We start from the raw sequence: 21,250 nt of genomic DNA, 5'->3' as shown, positions 1-21,250 counted from the left end.
TCTTTTCTTTTCTTTTCTTTTCTTTTTGAGACAGGGTTTCTCTATATTGCTTTGGAGGCTGTCCTGGAACTCTCTTTGTAGACCAGGCTGGCCTCAAACTCACAAAGATCTGACTGCCTCTGCCTCCAGAGTGCTGGGATTAAAGGTGTGCACCACCAATGCCTGACAGCCCTAATGATCCTGTCATTGCATTTGTGTACCTATGTTTTAAAGAAAATAAATGGATTTATGTCACTTTCTTATAATGAACCAAGCAAGTTTTAAGAGTGTAGGAAGGTGACCCATGGATGTCCCCAAAGTAGAGTTGTTTTCTCACACCCACATTCCTCTGAGCTAATAATGCTGATAGAGTTGTGGTGACAATTTTATGTTGTCCAGCAGCTAATACAAAGGTTTTCCATGGGACCTTAATTTTGTATTTTTGATGTTTTTGCTTCCCATGGGCACACAAGGTAAAGGGTGACCAATTATTTTACAGATAGGAACAAAGAAGAGAGTTATGTTCTTTCTAAAGAAGAACATGCCACATGCTGCTTATACTTCTTCTCATCAACAGAAAGAGAAATAGACTGAGACACTTGAAAGGTCATGGGAAAAGGTACCTCGTGAAGCAGAGCTTTTGCAGGAAAAAAAAATACATTTTCTGTTCTTGGCCAGCAGCTCTACCTTAGGGACATTTATTTTGCTCACTACTGCATGAAATCAGGCTTTATTGGACTCTGATTCCCTGAGTAGAAAGCATAGCAAATGTCTTAGCCACTGGCACATACTGCTCAAGGCACAGCCAATGCAGAAGGATGGACTCTTTTACCCTGGAGTTTTGTAGGCTGCTTTTTTTGTTTGTTTTATTTCTTTGTTTTTGTCTCTTGTAGGACAAAATAATAGTGTTTTGTTTTTGTCTTTTGACTTTAACTCAAAGTTGAAAAACCTTTTCCTTTATCCTCTCTTCATCTCCTGACTTGCTCACAACCCACTCTTCCTGAACCTTCCTCTGCTCTCTACCTACAGTGTGTAATGGCTACATATGAGCACTGGGAGCTACTTCCAGCAATGAGGCTAACTCCAAACCCTCTTTTGGAGTGACATCCAGAGAGGTCCTCTTCCTGCCCCTCTTTCTTGCTCCTCTGTGCTAGGAAGTCATTGGGGGTTCCCTGTGGGGCAGACAACACAGGCAGTGATATGTGGTCCCCCAACCTGAAGCACAGTGATCCCTAGTAGCCCTCCAATGTTCATCAGAGGTAGCTTCAACCTATAGAGTTTATGGTTGTTGTTTGGTTTGGTTCTAGTTTTTGTTGTTGTTTAAAAGATGAAGTCTCACTATGTAGCCTTGGTTGCCCTGGAACTCACTGTGTAGACCAGGCTGGCAGCAAACTCACAGAGATCCTCCTCCCTCTGCCTTACTTCCTGAGTGCTGGGATTAAAGGCGTGTACCACCGTGGCTGACTTCAAGCTGTGTTTTGAGATGAGATGTTCACATGTTACTGCTTTGGGCCAGTAAAAGTTATCGATGGAAAGAGCAGGAAAGCACAGGGAAGTCAAAGGCAGCACAAAGGAGGTGGACCAGTTCTAGTTTCAATCCTGTGGATTGCTGAGGCAAATTTGATGCTACTTCTCGATAGCACAGAAAATCTTGGCAAATTTATTATTCCAGCTTGATGTAGTATCCATATATAAGCCACAAACATGGTAAATCATTGCAAATGAACTGAGGATTCAGGACACTACAGACAATTGAACTGTCCAGAGGCATCAAGACAATTTGACAGAAGTAATTTTTTTAACATATGATGCTGAGATAATTATATCCACATCCAAGAGAGTCATAGCCCCTCCTGTCACCATATATAACTGCTTTAGAAAGTAGGAATAAGGCCCTAAAGGATGAATGTAGAGCCACTGTTTGCATTAGTTACTTGTCTTGTTGCTGTGAGAAAAGTTCTGTAAGGAAGAGTATTGAGGCTTCATGTTCCAGGAGACATGATGCATCATGGCCAAGAAGGTACAGTGGCAGGAGTAGGCGGTGACTAGACACATTGTGTCACAATCAGGAAGCAGGGAATGCTTATATCCCAGTATTTCTTCCTTTTCATTCATCTGATACTGCAGCCCATGGCATGGTAGCGCCTACCTCAGTTAACTTGATCGAGCTAATTCCTCAAGGACATGTGCAGAGATTTGTTTCTATGGTGATTCTTAACTCTATCAGGCTGTCAGTGGATATCAAACATCAGACCATCTGACCTAGCAATTCTACTTGAGTAGATACACAAGAGAAATGAGACCACGTGTCCTGCTGAAAACAGGTTCAGTAATGTTTTGTAGCAGTATTAACTCATAATGACCAAAACAGGGAAAGACGAGAACCGTTGTCCACAAACTGAAGAACAGAGAGATAGTGGGAGAGGCCTAGCAATAGAATTACTCAGCCAAGGAAGTTGGGAGAGGGTAGGTAGGCAAGGGTTTGATTCAGGAAAAGTTAAAGAGGAAGTAAAGGGTGACTATCATCAAAATGCATCGTATACATTTATAAAATTCTCAAGGAATTAATTAAAACATTGTATAAAAAAAAACCTCCATGGAAGGTTTGTATGAGCCAGGCCTAGAGTGAGTACCCATCATTTCCCTCACATCCTATATGTCACATCCCAGCCCTGCCCTTTAACAGTGGGCAGGGATATAGACCCTGGGCTACTAATAGCTGTCCCCTAGCCTTTGGGTTGAACAATATGGTGTCTGTGTATGAGTTCTCATCTACACACTTTAAAGAGATAGATCTCAAGGATATCCACCCCACAATGGCATGCATTCTTTAAAAATGTGCATATCCTGCTTCATCATCAAGTATTTTAGCACTTTTAAGTCACTATGAGATACCCAGTCTGAGTAGTGATTCTGTCAGCAAAGCCTGTTACTTGTTCCAGAAGAAGGGTCTCCTGTGAACTAATCATATACTGACTGGTGACTGTTTGCGAGCAGCATCCTCCCAGAAGACCCATGAGATGCTGTGTAGGTTTGTGACAGTTCCTACTGGGTACTCCATTCAGATAGTTTCTCATCTTTACACAGCCAGCCTCTGTCTTGTCCCATTTGCTCCCTCAAGAGGTAACCAGGGTCATTTGCAATGCCTGTTACCAGGTGTGACAAATGGAGACTGAACAAGTAGATGAACTTCCAGGAGCCTGTTCATGCCACCAGGGATGTAGCATTCTGACCTTATGCTGGGAGCATAGCACCCTGTGTTTTCAAGCCCGTGACTTCTGCTGTGGAAGCAGCTGAGAATGTCTTGTTAACACATGTTAACAAGCTGTGGGCTTGGAATGTAGGGTGCATTTTCTGATGGTGACTTCGGGGAAGTTCAATAGGAGATGCACTAGCAGAAGCCCTTGGCCGCTTTGTTGAGTTGCTTCATGTTCCAGCTATGTGTCCTTGAGGTCTAGAGAACTTCAAAAGAGCTAAGTTTTCTCAGAACCTTGTCAGGATCCAAGAAAAAATTGCCAAAACTCATCTACCAGGTGACCCCAGCTCCTCTCTCCAGGCTAGACATGAAGACTGGGTGGTTTTCCCTATGAAGCATGAAATCCAGGACTCAAACAGGTCTTCGTAGGTTCTGCAGAGTAATGTGATGCTTGGCAAAGCAGAGAGAAATTACCATTCAATAAGCATATGTTGGCGGTGTAAACAGGTTGCAAGGTATCGAAGGACTGTAAAGAAAAAGATAAAGAAGCCCCTGCCTCTAATGCTATGAACATTAGTGTGCCTTCTCCCTCCCCCCCTTCCCTCCTTCCCTCCATCCCACCTTCCCTCCCTCCCTCCCTCCCCCTTGCTGTGGAGAAGATTCTGATGTATCCTACGCTTAGACTGACCTATCTATGTAGCCAAGAATGACTTTGAACTTCTGATCTTCCTGCCTTCACCTCTCAAATGCTAAGGTTGCAGGCATCAACCACCCTACCATTTGTACAGTGTTGCAGAGCAAGCCAAGGGCTTCATGCATGCCTGGCAGGCATTCTACCAATTGAGCAACATCCCCAGCCTGTCATGTCTAGATTTTGAAAGGCTGTAGCTAACCTAAGTTTTTTATATCATAAGTATTTTAAGGCAACTGCATGCATATAATAACAGACAAAACAAGTGCAATTATCTCCCTTTTAAAGCAGGCTCAGATCTAAAATATTATACTTAGTGTTGATTTTATTTTAGAATACTGCCCCTTGCTCCCAGCTGTCAACGTATCTCCCTGTATTCCACCTACCAGTTGTCAATATACTGACCCCCCTTGCACCCCAATTACCAAGTTGTTACAAAGCACTTATATACTGCTATATGAAAAACAGTATTTTTCAGGGTAATTATTTGAAAACATAATTGGCTGAAAATAGATTGTATTTTGTTGTGAAATAACTTGATGCTCTAATTAGTTTATCAAAGTTAGACACTTGGTGCTGTAGTTTGATGCAGAACGTCCCACAGAGGTCCATGCATGAAAGGCTCAGTCCCCAGAATGGGTGCTTTGGGAAGCTCTCTACACCTGTATTAGGAAAAGCCTGGTTGTGTGTGTGTGTGTTGGGGGTTGATATGATGGGACAGTAGCCCCTTGATCCCTCTGTTGTATTTCCTATCCATGAATTGATCAATTTGTTTCATCATACCCTCTCTAATGTTGCTATCTGGTACCCTACAAAAAGTCCACCCCCACCCCCATCTACCCAGACCCCGACTGAAATCTCTAAAATTGAGCCAGATTAAACCTTTTCTTTCTTTTTATTATATACCCCACCTGTTTCTATTTTGAAAGGCAAGATATTGCTATGTGGCCCAGCTTGGCCTTGAACTCCCTACCCTTCCATCTCAGCCTCCAAAAGAACTGGGATTACAAGCATTCACCACAGGATCAGACCTTTTCTCTTCATAAGCTACTTATACCAGGTTTTTTGTTTTTTTTTTTTTGTTGTTGTTGTTGTTGTTGTTATAGTGATGGAAAGCTAACTTGACTAACAGTAGCTTTTAATATAGCCCAATTATTTTTTTTAACTTAGCACTTTCTTCTTTTCTTTTCATTCCTGTTTTTCTTTCTAAGTCTGTTACCTTGGTTCAGGCTTATGAAGCAAGGTTCACATATAATAAACATCTCCCGTTCACCTTGAGTGTGATACGCAGAAAGCAGAGTTCATCATTGTCATCTGTTTTCCCCTCTTCTCTGCTCTCCTAGTTTCACAGGCCCCTGAGATATCAGAACAGAGACGCCTTTATCATTTAGATCTGTTACCGTCCCTTTAGCAGAGGAGAGAAGAGTCCCACCAGATGTTGGAGACTGCAGAGCCTGTCATACCCCTCTTCCTGGCTGATGATATTGGACTTACTTTTGACCCCTTTCTGAAGCTTTCCTTAAACTGTTTCCTGCCTTTCTTCCCTTCCCAGCTCCCTGCACCTTACCCAGTCCCACTGCAGTGTCTCTGAGGCATCTATTATACAGATTAATTGGTTATAATTACCGCTGTCAACATGTTACGCCTCTTCTGGGAAGCTGCCAGGAGCTCCCTGCTTCCTATGGCAACAGCTGTCACCATGTCTCATGCTCAAGGTCCTCCAGAACCTGGCATGCTATATATAGACACACACCTAGTCTCATTTCCCTTTTCTCCTGGTGAGCCTCAGGGACCAGAGGCTTCCCTGAGCTTTCCCCATGAGTCAGTCAGGTTCCTTTTGTGTCTAGGGTTTGTCCAGAGCCCAGCTGCATGCTTTCTCCCTGCCTGCTTACGAGTAGGTCAAATCAGGTCTTTATCCCAACTTTAAGTTTTCCTGGTTACTCCAGGGATAACCCCCCACTGCCCTTTATCCATCCCTACACTTTTTTATTGTGTCCCACCATGTAGCAGTAGACACAAGAGACTCTCTTGCATGGTTATCTTGTTTTTCCTTGATAATGCATTATTATATATATATATATATATATATATATATATATATGCTATTTTGAAATGTTGCAGTGATCGCCTAAGCTGGGCAATGAATTGTAAATTTTGCTTTTCAAACAAAGGTTTTTATTTGTATTTTCTCATATATTCTATTTTCTATGTGCCTAATAACAAGCCAGCAATTACTCCTTAATTATTAGGAGTTTGTTGAGTTTTTCCAAGCTGCTGCTCAGAGCTACAGGCAGAGCAGATATTTCCAGCATTTGCAGTTTGGTTCAGGCCAGGTGTTAGGATCAAAGCACAGTGCTCTCTGTCTCCACATGTTAAGGGGATCTGAGGCTGCTGTATCCAGAGTCTCCAGGAACCTGCCTGTGGAGTCCAGGGCTCACACCAACAGCTGGATTTGTGTGGGGATCAATGATGGGGGGATGGGGGACAGGGACTCTTCTTCTAAGAATGGGGAGTCTTGGCAGGTATGGCTCAGGAAGGGACAGAAGGAACATTCACTTCATACTCAGGATTTTCAGCATACAATGTGAAACATGAACTAGCCTGGCTTGTCAAAATTCACTGTGTATCCCTAAGCCAGCAATGACCTTGGGTTTCTGCTTTCTGAAGTACTGGCACAATGCCCTAAGATTTAATCTGATCTTTAAAAAAAATGTTTTTAGAGTCCAGTGGGTACTATATCTTCCTTCAAAATGTGGTTATGTTTAATGTATTCCTGTGTATTATTTGAGCAACCTGAGCCACTTGCTGAATTTCCCATGGTCCTGACTTTCCTGGTGGCCACTCTGTATTGGGTCAGCTGCACTGAGTGTGGTACTTTGGACTGTCCCCTCCCTAAGGCCCAGTTCCTATGGGAATTGCCCAGTTCATAAGCCTGAAATTATTTTTCTTTAATGCCAACAAGACTAATTCCACCCTTACAAAATGGTTCCCCGCTTCCCACCCTCCCCGCCGCCTTCTCTGGCACTGATGGGAATTGGCAAAGGTTCAGACAAAGGTGAAGTTGACAAGCTCTGGCACACTAGTGAGCTCTGTTCCTCTAAACTAAACCCTCTTGTTCACTTCATGTCCTGAATCCTTGTTCTGCCTAGAAATCCCACCCTCCCAGAAAGATATTTGAGGCCTGTTTTCTCCCAGTGTCTCCAGCACACAGCGAAGCACGGTGTGTCTCTTTTACAGAATGTTACCTGCTTGGAATAACTTCCGTGTTTTATGATCTTTTCAGGTGGATGGAAGTCTGCTTAGTTGAAGAATTGCCACCAACCACTGAACTGGAAGAAGGGCTCCGGAATGGAGTCTACCTTGCAAAGTTAGCCAAGTTCTTTGCCCCAAAAATGGTATCAGAAAAGAAGATCTATGATGTGGAACAGACACGTTATAAGGTAACCAACTACCCAGGAGCTAAATGCTTTTGGCTTCAAGCTAAATACACGTTTGGCATGTCTTCTCCTTTCCCTCTTTCATTCCTACTGTTTCTGTAAGGACTTGGGGTGGGGATAACCTTGGTCTTTGGAGCCTGTTAACAGTCATTCCTGAGGCTGAATAGCAAGAAAGAATGTATTCTGTTTCCAGGCTAAGGCTGAGAGGCCTCTGTTTGGGGGCTCCCAAAGCTTCCACTATTATTCCTTCTCGTAGGTCATTTTCCACTATGTTAGTGTCAATGCCTATAAAAGTAAGAGTGTATCCTGCTTCCTTTTTTACCACCATCACAGTTTACTGGTCCTCCAGCTCTCCTAAAGGAGTAAAATATTCAAAAGAAACTCCTCCTTGAGGATTAATAGGCAGTTAGTGGTTGCTGGGAGACAAGGGGATGTTTTCTTCAGTAGTGTAATCACTGGTAAGTTCCTCATGTACCTTAACTAGCCCCTTGTCCATGCTCCTATGAGTAACTTTAGACTCATAGGTCCACAGACCAAAAATAAGACATCAGAATAGAAGGGGGAGTGGTTGACAAGAGGGAGGAGATCAATTGGGGGTGGGGTGGGTAAAAGAAGGTAATGGGGTGAATATAATCAAAATACATTATATACTTGTATAAAAATGTCATAGTGAAACCCCTTAGTCCATTGGTTCTCAACCTTTCTAATGTTGTGACCCATTAGTACAGTTCCTCATGTTGTGGTGACCCTCAACTATAAAGTTATTTCATTGCTACTTCATACGTGTAATTTTGCTACTGTTATGAATCATAATGTAAGTATCAGATATGTAGGATATCTGATATTGGACCCTGGGCAGAAAGTCCTGAGCCACAAGTTGAGAACCACTGCTTTAATGTATATAATTAACATACGCTGATAAAATGTGGTTGTTAAAAAGTTTCATGAAACAAATATTCTTTGAACTTGTCATTCTAAAAAGCTTAAGGCAGTATAGCTAAAATATTGAAAGGTCAGATAGGAACATTTTTCTATTTGGTGTTTAAAACAACAGAAAGTTGGGGCTGGAGAGATGGCTCAGAGGTTAAGAGCATCGACTGCTCTTCCAAAGGTCCTGAGTTCAATTCCCAGCAACCACATGGTGGCTCACAACCATCCCTTATGAGATCTTGTGCCCTCTTCTGGTGTGCAGATATACATGGAAGCCGAATGTTATATACATAATAAATAAATAAATCTAAAAAAAAAAAGCCAAGACTTCAGCAACAGTTTTTTTTAAAAAAAAAAGAAAGAAAGAAAGAAAGAAACTTTAGCCTTTTTTGTATGTAAGTGGTTTTAAAGATTTCTTTCATGACTAATTTGAAAAGAATCAGAAAATAAATATTGCTGCTACCTTTTTATGAGGGGATAATAACCCCAATAGATGAAAATGCTCTTATTTAAACTTGGAAGGAGTAGGGTTGGGGAGACAAAATCAGAATAAATATCAATCTTATATTAAAAAGTAATCTTATTCTTTCAGAGAGAGTGAAAGATTTAAAGATCACATGCTGTTTTCTTTTAAGATCACTGGGGGAAAGGAGGGAAGATGATATGAAGCTGGCGATGGGTGTGTAACTATGGAAGCTGGCCCATAGATAATGGGAGTTTGATTCACTATCCTGTCTCCTCTCTGTGGGAGTTTTTCCACTGAAAGGTGAAAGGGGCAACTGCAGACACTAAGCTGAAAGGTTCCTTCCTATATTACAGATATATCTGCAAGAACCAATTTAGAACATGTGATGGTCTGTTACTGGAGATGCCACACCTTGCTCTCTGCAAGTCAAGGGTTCTAAGATCCCTGGAAACTTGATCTTCCTTTTCCTTTCTTTCTTTCTTTCTTTCTTTCTTTCTTTCTTTCTTTCTTCCTTCCTTCCTTCCTTCCTTCCTTCCTTTCTTTCTTTCTTTCTTTCTTTCTTTCTTTCTTTTTGCGTGTGTGTCTGTGTGTATGGTATGCATACCATGTATGTGTGTTTGCATGTGCACAGGTGTATAAGGGGTACATGCCCTCAGTGGAGTCTCTAATTCTAAGTGGTTTCCTATGTAATCATAAAATTTCACATGAGAGGGTTTTTTTGTTTGTTTTGTTTTGTTTGTTTGTTGTTTTGGTTTTGATACAGTAACGAAAAGAGATAAACCTTCATGAGTAAATAACACAACTTCCTGTTCTTGAGTCCTTTAGGGTAAGAGCCCCCTGTATGGTCTCTTGAAGGATCCCTAGATTGTAAGATAACAATGAGCATGTTTAAACATAAGAGATGCCCCCTAACACAGGTGTGGCACTTCAGTGTGCCATCTCGAAAGCCATGAATTCAGAAAGCACAGGCTCTCACTGCAGCTGTAAAACATAACCTTCCTATTAGACACAGCATCCAAATGGTAAGTCGTGTCTTTGATTCCTGAAGGACACAGTGTTAGGCACAATAGCTTCTGTCTTTTATATCTGGCTGCAAGCATAGAAACCTGGTGCCTTGTTGATTTAGGGTTAGAAAAATGACCTGGGTACTGTGTATGAGCCGTCCAGGTGTGAGTCTCCCTTCGTAGGCAACTCTATCTTCTGTACTAGGATTTGTGCCCATGTTATATGTGCTATGGCACTTGCTTCTTTCTCCCTTGGACATTCCTCAGTGTGTGGCAAAGATTTTCTTAGGGTCTGGCAAGATGGTTCAGTGGGTGAAAGGTATTTGCTGCCAACTACCAATTGATGACCCAAGTGATGATCCCTGGAACTCATATGGTAGAAAGAGAAAACTGGTTCCCACAAATTGTCCTCTGACCTCCACACATGTGCGATGGCATCTACATGCATGTACATATGCAAGCACCCCCACACACAAATTAAATGCAGTTTTTTTTAATATTTCTCTATGCTCAATCCACAGTGAATGGTGCAGAAGTTGATCCATGAGAGGGACTTTGGAAATAGGCAAAGGACTACATGACAGCTTCAAGTAAGCCAGAAGCCGTCGTCATGTCAGTGTGCTTCCCTAGTACATTAGTTACATAGAACACCATGACCCTGGCAACTTAGTAGAAGAGACAGTTTATTTTGGCTTCAAGGTCCAGAGGGATATGAGCCCATGATAACTGAGTAGGGGACATAGCAACAAGCATTAGACAGGAAGCTGAGAGCGTACACCTTGAATGTCAAGCATGAAGCACAAAGAACAGACTAGAAATAGCAAGACTCTGTACTCTCAAAGTGTACCCCAAGTGACATCTTTCTCCAACCCCTTAAAACTTCCCAAATAGCACCAACAGGGGCAAAGTTTCCAAATGCCTGAGCCTCTAGGGGCCATTTTTCATTCAAACCATTACATTCTACTCCCTGCCCTGCATAGTCTCATAGTCATATCATAGTGAAAGATGAATTTATTTTAACTTTAGAAGTCCCCAAAGACTTTCACAGACTCGGCACTGGTCCAAAGTGTCTTCTGAGACTCAGGGCCATTTCTTCTTTGTAACCTCCCGATAAAATCAAAAAGGCAAATGGCATCCTTCCAACATACAGTGGCACAGAATCTACATTATCATTCCAAAACAGAGGTATGGAGGCATAGTGAAGAAATACTATGGACCAAAACAAGACCAAGACCCAGCGAGGCAAACTCCAAATTCTATAGTTCTATGCTCCATGTATCAAACTTCCATTTTAAAGAGCTTAGATGGAGCCACTTCTCAAGCTTTGCTCCCCACAACTGGAATCTTTCTTTTAGGGTGATTCTATGCCCTTTGTGCAGATTTCCTTGGCAGAGGTCCCACAACTCTGCCATCTCCAACATCTTGGGGTCTCCACAGTAACCCCAGACTCTGTTTTTACAGCTTCATGCAGCCGCCTCTTGGGGTCTTCTTTTGGGTACTCCCTTTCTACGTGCTGCCTGGTCTCAGTAGCTCTAAAACTGTAGAGAAAGAAGCCACAGCCCCTCCACTCTGTGTCCTTTGTGCCTCTGCTGCAGCATCATGTGAATAACACTGCCAAGTGTGGCTGCCAGCTTGGGATGGACCCCACCCCCATGAACCATATTAGCATAGAGCTTTTATTCAGTTGTTTTTTAGGAGCAGAAAATCACCTTAGGCTGTTTCACAAACTGAAAGTTTAGCTAGGTGTGGCCTTGCCTTAGAGCACCCTCCCCCCTTTTATTTCAGTACAGGACATGCCTCTCTCCTTACTGGTGATCATCTGACCTCCTTCAATACAAGCCTTGGTTTAAGTTTCCTGGTGCTCTATTTCACTTCAGACTGTACAATTCACATTCCTTCCTGTCTCCACTTGTTATTTCTCATTGTAAATCTGCATAAGACTGATTCATAATAACCATGCAACAGATTATTAATTATTAATTATTAAATTATTAATTTAAAATATTAGTTTGCCTTTGAATTGCCTCTGTCAAAGAAATTAGTCTATTGCTTTTTAACTTAGCCTCAGACAAGTTCTTAGGGCACAAACAGAACAAAACTAAATTCTTTGCAAAATATCACAGGAATGACCTTGTCTTAGAGTTTCTATTACTATGAGAAAACATCATGTTCAGAAGCAACTTGGGAAGGAGAGTGTTATTCCAATTTATACATCTCAGGTCACAGTCCACCACAAAAGGCAGTCAGGACAGGGACTCAAGGAACCTGGAGGTAGGAACTGAAGCAGAGGTCATGGAGAGGTGCAGCTTGCACCTTCATGTCTTGCTTAGCTTGCTTCCTTACAGCACCCTGGACCACCAGCCTATTCAGGGGGAATACCATCGATAGTGAGGTTGGCCCTTTCACAACAATCATCAATCAAGAAAATACCCAACAAGGTTGCCCATGTATTAATCTGATGGGAGACAAATTGACTCCAGTGTCAAGTTGACATGAAATGTAGCCAGCATCGGCTTCTAGTGTAGTTGCTGTTAAAATTCTTGCCTCTCTCTGAAATCTCTTGAGCCAGGCCTTGAATGTCTGCTGTACTTTCAGCGATATCTTCCAGGTTCCTACTAGGGTAATCTGTTAAGCCTTAATTGAAGCTTAAATTCGTTGTCTTTTCTAGTCTAGTTCCAAGGCCTTCCATATCCCTCCAGGAAACAATATGGTCAGTTTCTTCATGGCAGCAATTCATTCCCAGGTACCAACTTCTATATTAGTTGCTATTCTGTTGCTGCAAAAAAACACCATAACCAAGGCTACTTATAGAAGAGAGAATTTGGGCTTATGATTCCAGAGGGATAAGAGTCCATGATGGTAGAGTAGAGGTATGATAACAAGCACTAGGCATGGCAGCAGGAGCAGGAAGCTAATAGCCTACATCTTGAATGCCAAGCATGAAGCAGATAAAAAAACTAGAAATAGCAAGGTATTTTACTCTTAAAACCCATTCCCAGTCACATACTTCCTTCAGCAAGGCCATACCATCTAACATCCCAAACAGTGCCACCAACAGGGGACCAAGTATTCAAATGCCTGAGCCTATTGGGGGGTGGGCATCTATTGTCATTCAAACCACTATACTTTGGAACTTGCTCAAGGTGCTTAGAGTCTGACCTTCTGCCTCTGAGGACCTACTGTAGGGCTACCCAAGGAGTATGAGCACAAACTGAACTCTTGCCCCTCACTGCTGAATTGAGTGCCATCACTTGGTTTTCTGAGACTCACCTACAGTAGAGTCTTGTGTTGTATGAAGGTTTGAAAACAAATGATAAAGCAGGAACATGATAATGCATAAACAAAATGATAATGCAGGATAAGAAGGAGAAGCTGTGCTACGAGAGAAGCACATGAAGGTTGATATTCACATTTGAAAATCTAAACTCTGAAATGGTCTCAAGTCTGAAACTCTGACAGCCAGCCATACTCAAAGGGTCCTGGATGTCAGAGCATTTTGGATTTGGATTTTTGGACCAGAGATGCTCAACTGATAATGTCTATACAAATAATCCAACATTTGTACCACTTTGAAGTCTGAAACACTTCAGATCACAAGGACATCCAATAAGGGACATTCAATGTGTGTGGAGTAGAGCTCATTTCTATGCAACGCTCTCCAGCACCTACCCTGTGCCCAGCACTGTTCTAATGATAATAGCAGAGCAGTTCTGATGTTATGGTGCTCATGGCTAGGTAGACCATCACTATGCAGTTGTAACTTGTGACCTGTACAGAAGACTGGTAATCAGTATTGACAGATGGCAATGGGTAGGAGCTGAGCTTCTTTGTTAGAAGGTTTACCCTGAGATTAGTAAGAAGGAGAAGAGAGCTATTTGTCTTAGTTATTTTTCTTGTCCATAACACAAAATACCCTTTAAAAAGTCACTGAAGGAAGGGTTTATGGGACTTGCCATTGAGGCTACAGTCTATCATGTTGAGGAAACCATGGTGGGAGAAACCTAAGATGACGGTAACACTCCCCTGCAGGAAGGAGGGAGAAAGGGGAGAACTCAGCTTGCTTTCTCCTTTTTCTTCAGTCCACGCCTCTCAGCCCATCTGATATTTAGTCTGGGTCTTTCCATCTCAATTAACCCCACTCTAGAAACTTGAAGATGTCCAGAGCTTTGTCTCCTTGGTGACTCTATACCTTGCCCAGGTGACAATCAATGTTAACTAGCACATCATCCCTGCATGGGCAGGATGTCAAGCAGGAAGAACATGTTGAAAGGGAGCTTGGTAAAAGTCTCAGGAACGTTGACCACAGGTGCACAGCTGACTAGTTGGTATGTGTCAACTAGTTCTTAGCCACTGTAAACAGCAGAATAGACAGTGTCTGGACTTGGAACTGGGGCGCTGTGAACTGTCTGTTCTGCTTTAGCAACTTCTGTTGATGTGATAATCTAACCCAACAAAAAGCAACTTAAGGGGGCTGGAGAGATGGCTCAGAGGTTAAGAGCACCGACTGCTCTTCCAAAGGTCCTGAGTTCAATTCCCAGCAACCACATGGTGGCTCACAACCATCCGTTATGAGATCTGGTGCCCTCTTCTGATGTGCAGATATATATGGAAGCAGAATGTTGTATACATAATAGATAAATAAAATCTTTTTAAAAAAAGCAACTTAAGGGAGAAGGGTTCTTTTTTTAGTTTACAGCTCCAGGTTATGTCCATCATAACAGGGAAGTCAAGGCATGGGGGACTTCACAGTCAGGAACAGAAAGAAATTAATACATCCATGCCAGCTATTCAACTCACCTTCTCCACTCTCTAGGATGCAAACCTAGGGAATGGTGCCTCCCACAGTGGACTGGGTCTTTCCACATCATTTAAATCAATCAAGACAGATCCCAGCAGACAAGCCCATGGTCAGACTAATACATTTGAGATAGATATCTCTCATTGATAAATCTCTCACTGATAATCTCTCATTGAAACTTTCTTACGAGGTGATTAACGACTGTGGTGAGTTGACAAAGCTGACCATCAGTCACAAAGCCCTAACTCTGTATCTGTTACATTAAGCATGAATGACATCAGAGTGCCTCACACATTAGTACCCTCAGTTTCCTCATCTACAAAATAAACATTGAGGGATAATTGTTAGAGTTCTGAGCTATCTTGTATATCTGGTTCTGATATGCAGGAAGTTAGACCTGGAGAAGCTTTGCATAATTTCTCATCTATGTAGTTGAAACAGGATTTTCCATTTGCTTGCAGTGAAACAGTTCAGTAATAGAGAATGAGCACATACCTGTAATATGAAATTAGAAGAAAGAATATATTGTTCCACATGAAATATTAGCACATTAGGTAGACTGAAGCATCCCTTGGATAAATATGACCATAGCCAAGATCATTTCATCTCATTTTAATATATAGGATTTGTTAAAAAAAAAAAAAAAAGATAAGACTCTGAAAAGAACTAGAGTGGATGAGAATATTTTGAGTCCATTTAGAAAACCAATTTTCATATTAATTGAAACAAGTTCATTGACTGAGACAGTTATTGCTGCAATCCACACACAGGAGCATAGTTTATAAACAAGTGAACCTGGACCTCAGATGTTTGAGATGAAGACTCTGAAATCTGTTGGATTTCTGAGGACACATCCACCTTTTCAGTCAGCTCCTCTATATGAAGCAGAGACCCTCTTCTGACCTCACAGATGAGAGAAGGTTTCCAACCTAGCGTGACTGGCATATCCTGGTTTAACAGTTGACACCCTCTGCATTTTCAGCTAGACTTTGCAACTAAGGGCTTTCTCTTTGTTCTCATTGTGATCTCCTAGCTCAGGACAGCATTTTAAGGCTGAGGAATGAAGGCACAGTGGGATTTGCAATTTTTCTGAGATTCCTTCCCTAACAAGTCCACTAAAGAGAAATAGCATTTTTCATTACATGTTGACTCCAGAACATAACTTCAGCTAACAAAAGTCTCTAATGAACTCATTGGAACAAGAAAAGAAATGGAGATTCACAACACTATAGAGAGGAGATGGGATGGACAGTCTTAGCACACAGATCAGGGCTTCTGCTGGGTGGTTTTAATACAGACTTAGGAACATACAGATCAGTTTTCCTTATGTTGATATGTCAGGCAGTCATATCAACTTAGATTATTGGTCATTTTTATAAAGAAGGTAGAAGACTGGATGGGAACATATTGCCATTTACAAACCAGAATACATCACATGCCAGTCTTGTTCCACAAAGGCATGTACTGTGTTAGATGGGAAACCATTTAGCTAAGTTGGGTGCTGATGGCCCTCATCTCTGTTCAGACTTAGTCAAAGATTGTGTCTGTCTTGTTTTCCTGTGGCCACAGATTGCTCTTATCTGAGGTCTGCTGGAATTCTGCAAACATTCCTTCTGTGTTATAAAGAAAGACTACAGCCTAACCATCACCCCTGGACTCTGTGTTTTCTCTCTTTTCTATCTAATTTATCTTCTTTCTTCTCTTCTTTCCCATTCCTTTCTACTCCCAGCTATTCTATAACACTTGATTTCTTCCTTCTGAAGAATAACCAGGCAACTATTAGATTCCATGTTCTTCTCCCCACCCACCTGGGACAGGGACGTGTCAGCACTCAGGTTTCTGAGACCCCATCATGGCTCCCAGGTCCCTCTTAGAGCTACTGAACTTTAGAAAATCATTTTACCTTTTTGACCTGGTTTTCCTTAGACTTAAAAACTAGAACTAACAATTATGCTGAAAGGTATTTGGAAAATTAGAAATAATTTACATAAGGTACTTGAAACACATTGTGCAACCACAAATAGTGAATCTTATTAAGCAACCGGTCTTGTTGAATGTGATTATCTATCATTGGGCGTTAATTATATGATGAAACTTGCTATAGTTATTTTTTTACATACTCATTTCAAATTAATGTGAAATAGATAACATTCTATTATGCATTAAATGAAAAATACAAGAGAGCTTGAGGTTCTTTGTGGCTCATTATTTGATATAACTTCATGAAGTGGCAGTCTGATTGGGACTTGTGTACTATAAAGAAGAAATGAGAGACACACGGATTGTTTTTATTATGTAGATAAAGATCAAATGACATTTCTGCTGAATCTTTACTTCTGGTACAATACCAGGATTAATAATAAAGCATGAGAAATGCACACTGAAATTAGCTCTGAATTATGGAATGGTTTGTATTTTCCTCTTTATATCTTCTAGGTTTCCTGCAGAGATAGATAGAAATCCATGACGAGGCAGGGAGAAGCATTAGCTTTCTAAAAAAAAATCCTATTTAGAACTGGAACATGGTAGTACATGCCTGTAATTCTAGCACTCAGGAAGGAGGCAGAGGCTACAGAAGTGCCACAAGCTCAAGGCCAGCCTAGGCTACATATCAAGTTTCAGGCCCACCAGAGCAACATAGTAATACCTAGTCTCAAAGAAAAGAAAAAGACAAAGATAATAATAATGATAACTTAAAATAAAATCTCATCTAGTTCACCTCAAATTGCTAGACTTCTCAGCCATAATTACTTAGTTCTTGACATCATGTGAGCATGAACTTGTGCATACATGTTTCACAAAACATCCTGAGGTAGACATTATGTGGTGTTCGAAATTCAAGTTCAAAATTACCTTAAAATGTGAGCTATAGACTAGCATAACCCATCACAGATGACTAAGGGATTGTTGTTGTACTGTCTAGTCTGTCTATAGTGTCTGGATTTGTTTTATGTTAGCATCAATGACTGTTATTGTAAAAGCACAATTGGATAGCATTCTGGTAATAAATATATATATATTGCAGATGACTCTTCATGTTGTGTGACCTCATGTTTCTTTTCTCTTTCTCCTGTCATGTTAGAAATCTGGCCTTCATTTTCGACACACAGATAACACCGTGCAATGGTTAAGAGCTATGGAAGCCATTGGACTCCCCAAGGTAAGCTTTTGCATAGCAGATGCTAAATGGGGAAGACACAAAGTCATGCACAAACACCTTGCTATGAAAACTGACTGAGACATGTCTCTGCAGACTTGACCATGTGGGAAGGCCTGCACAAAGATACATGTGGCAAGAATCCACAATGAATGAATGCATGGCTACTGGGCAGACAGGTGAAATTGTGTCTAAATTAAACTGGGTTAGAACTGGCTTTAGCTGATCATTGATTTAAGATAGTTTCTTTCTGTATATTACTATAAAATATTCTGTTTAAATTTTTTATCTGTTTTATGTATCTGTGTGCACATGCACACAGGTACAAACGTGCCCCAGGGTGTGTCAGGAGTCCTTTCTCACTTTCAACCCAGTTGAAGCAAGGCATCTCTTGTCTTCACTGCATATTCCAGGCTACCTGGCTGGTGAATTTCCAGGCAATTCTCCTATCTCCACTTCCCATCTCACTGTCAGAGTGCTAGAATTACAGATGTATTCCACTTCATCTGGCTTCTTATGTGGTTTCTGGGGATCAAACTTCGGTCATCTGGCTTGCATAGCTAGTATTTTTTTTACCTGCTGAGCCATCTCCCTGGCCCATATATTTGTTTTTCTAATTATTATTATAAATCGTGGTATCACTTTAAATTTGGAAGGTTAGAGGCTTGTAGCTGTTACTCCTAAAATAGATTGACCAAATAAAATTCAATCAGTAAGCATTCAGCACTTGGTAAATTCAAAGAGAAGAAATAGATGCATGGGGGAAATGAGGAAATTACATCTGATGAAAATCATAGGACTCCTTTTATTTCAAAAGGATTACAGAGTCACGGGAACCTTCAAAAATAGTATGCGTATCCATCATTCAGCTTCCCTCAGTACTGACATTTTTATAACTGTAGTACAATGTTAGATAGAAATTCGAGTGTTTTATGTAGGGTATTTTCTTTTTCTTTTTTATGACGGGGCCTCTTTGTAACTAAGGCTGCCTTGGAATTCACTTTATAGCCCAGGCTGGCCTCAAATTTGTGGAATCCTCCTGCCCCAGCTTCTGAATAGTGGGATGATCAACATGAGCCACCCCCAGCTGCATTTGGAGTGTGAATATAAACTAGAACACTAGCTTTATCCAGCTTTTCTTCTATGCATTTGTTTGCGGATGTATTGTTCTGTGCAGTTTCATTCTATGAATGGATCTGCGTGCCCCCTACTGCTATCCAGACACAGTCACCACAGGGAAATGGACTTTTATCTTACATCCCTCCCCCAGGTTGTCCCTGGCAATCACTGGATGTTCTATATAATTACCATTTTTGTCAGTTTGATATTAGAATATTATTAGAATCATATGGTGAGCAGCCTCTTGGGGTTGGATTTTTTTACTTAAGTTTCCCATCCTTGAGACCTATCTCATTTTCATCTTTGTCAAGTCCTTTGCGTTGCATGGTACATATAGGTACTTTAAAGAAATGATTTATAAGATGTCATCCTGAAGACGAGGGACAAAGGCATAAGCTAACTTACAAATACTGTGTTATTATTTTACTACTAAGCCAGGTTTGCTGTTAAAAATGTTAACTCTGTAGTCTGGGAATGTAGTACAGTGGTAAAGCACTTGTGTATTATGTGAAGTCCTAGCTTCAAAAACACTTCTCAAAAACACGCCCACAGCAGGGGCTAGAGAGATGGTTTAGCAGCCGGCATTGTGGGCTGCTTCAAAGGGCCCCACAGTTCAGTTCCCAGCACCACACAGTGGCATATTCTCATCATCTTTTTACTCATGCCTGTTTTACCTCAGACTCATTGTTTTCAAAATGATCAGCATTTAATTCATTCTGCCATCTTCAATCAACTAGTCCCACAAAACATTAAATGTGGCTCCCTTCTGAACACTAGTTGCCACATAAAACCAATTAATTTTGACTTACCAAGTTCCAAGTGGGTGGGAAAAAAGGATTAATAAGAGAGAACTTCAGAGAGAATTTTCTTGGTGAAAAAACATCTGATTAGGACAATCTCATGATGTTTGAAGGATGTGATTACACCCTTCCAAGTTGTTTTAATGTTGACTTTCACCATGACATCTTGACATATTACAAGGGCAGGAGACTAACAGTGCCCTGAGCTGACTTTTTGAGAACTGCCATTAATCCCTTCATTTAGCAATATTAAATGCTCAGTCCATGCTTAACTTCACATGAAGTACTAGAGATATGGAGTTACATGCAGCGGTCTGATAAACTATCCACTGATTTCCCCTCCTTGCTGCAGGAAGGCATTTCCATAAGGACTTCCTAGGACAATTATCAATGGAGAAGGTTCTTGTGTGACGGAAGGGAGCTGAGGAGAGTTGGCTGACAATACACTGAGGTGTGAGGCAAGGGCCATAGTTGTTAGAGCTTCAAACCCAAACTCAGTTTCTGTACTGAAGCCCTTGCCTCACTGACACCTGGACAGAAAATGTGTTAGGAGACATCTGGAAAGGGCCTTGAGACTTCACAGGCTGCATGTTTCTTTAAGCACACCACAACTCTACAGTACATTGTTAGCTTGAGAAGCACTCTTGTCTCCGTTTTTTTCCCCCGGTGTCCAGTGGAAAAAATTGCACTTGAGTATCAAAGTACTACCATATGGTACATGACCTAATTTTAGTTTTAAAGTCAAGTTGTATAAAGTATTTACTGAAAGCAAGTAATGATGATATGCTTATCTTAATATTAGACACTTCAAGCCCAACTATTCATTTTTTTTTTTCAAGTTCAGGAATCAAGTTTGGTACCTGACCGAAGCCTGTTTCTTATCAGGCTTTAGCTTTAACTTAGGAGAAACCAGTGTGGATGGGATGTAAAAGCCTTGATGGGCAAACCATCTGTCTGGTAATTCTGTGTCTAGATGGTCGCCCAGGAGAATCAGATGCTCTGAAAGTGAAGATGTGAGATGCTCACTGCAGTGACAGGGAAAGAACTGAGAGACAAATAAATGTTTAGCCATGGGACTAGTTAGGCTGTAGTTCAGAAATATGAGAGAATTATTAATATTTGTCAGAAATTATGTGTGTATAGAATAATCAAAAGGATAGAAAATATTCAGCTTCTAGCAAGTCCTTTCAACAGATTTATGCTGTTTACATGCTGGTTTTCACACATGCATGAAGTTTTTTTTTTTTAATCAGGTGTGTGTGTGTGTGTGTGTGTGTGTGTGTGTGTGTGTAAGAAGCAAACTCATACCAGGATGCTAATAGTAACAGTCTGAAAGATGGGGTATAGGTGTTTTTTCTTCAGACTTTGTGTACTGTTAAGCAGGAAAAAAAAATCTGAATATATGTGCATGAATTATATATACCTGTCTCAAGTTTTTAACACTGTAATGAAGTGGCCATAAGAAGGTCTCCTTCTTAGCTCATAATCCCTTTAGAGATCACAGGAGTGAGGGTACCAGTGAAGCACTGCCACCCAGCCTTCTAGAAAGGGTTCTAGAAACCACTGTGAGGTTGGCCACTAAGGGGGTGTGCCACCCACCAGGCAAGGGCTTATACACTAGGATTTGCTAAATGAAGCAACCAGCAAGAGATTCCTCTACATTTAAATAGTTA

At 41.2% G+C, this 21,250-nt stretch overlaps 1 protein-coding gene across 1 annotated transcript in view; it reads left to right on the top strand.

The window, feature by feature from the left end:
• Iqgap2 (IQ motif containing GTPase activating protein 2) overlaps positions 1–21,250 on the top strand; it is a 271,719-nt gene that overhangs the window by 132,609 nt on the left and 117,860 nt on the right. Inside the window, exons 3-4 of the mRNA XM_027401697.2 lie at positions 7,150–7,306; positions 17,584–17,661. Coding sequence (XP_027257498.1) covers positions 7,150–7,306; positions 17,584–17,661 — 235 coding nt within the window. The remainder of the gene's footprint in view (positions 1–7,149; positions 7,307–17,583; positions 17,662–21,250) is intronic.

The sequence above is a fragment of the Cricetulus griseus genome, chromosome 2, assembly GCF_003668045.3.
Source record: "Cricetulus griseus strain 17A/GY chromosome 2, alternate assembly CriGri-PICRH-1.0, whole genome shotgun sequence".
Classification (NCBI taxonomy): domain Eukaryota; kingdom Metazoa; phylum Chordata; class Mammalia; order Rodentia; family Cricetidae; genus Cricetulus; species Cricetulus griseus.
This window is presented reverse-complemented; position numbering and strand designations above follow the sequence as displayed.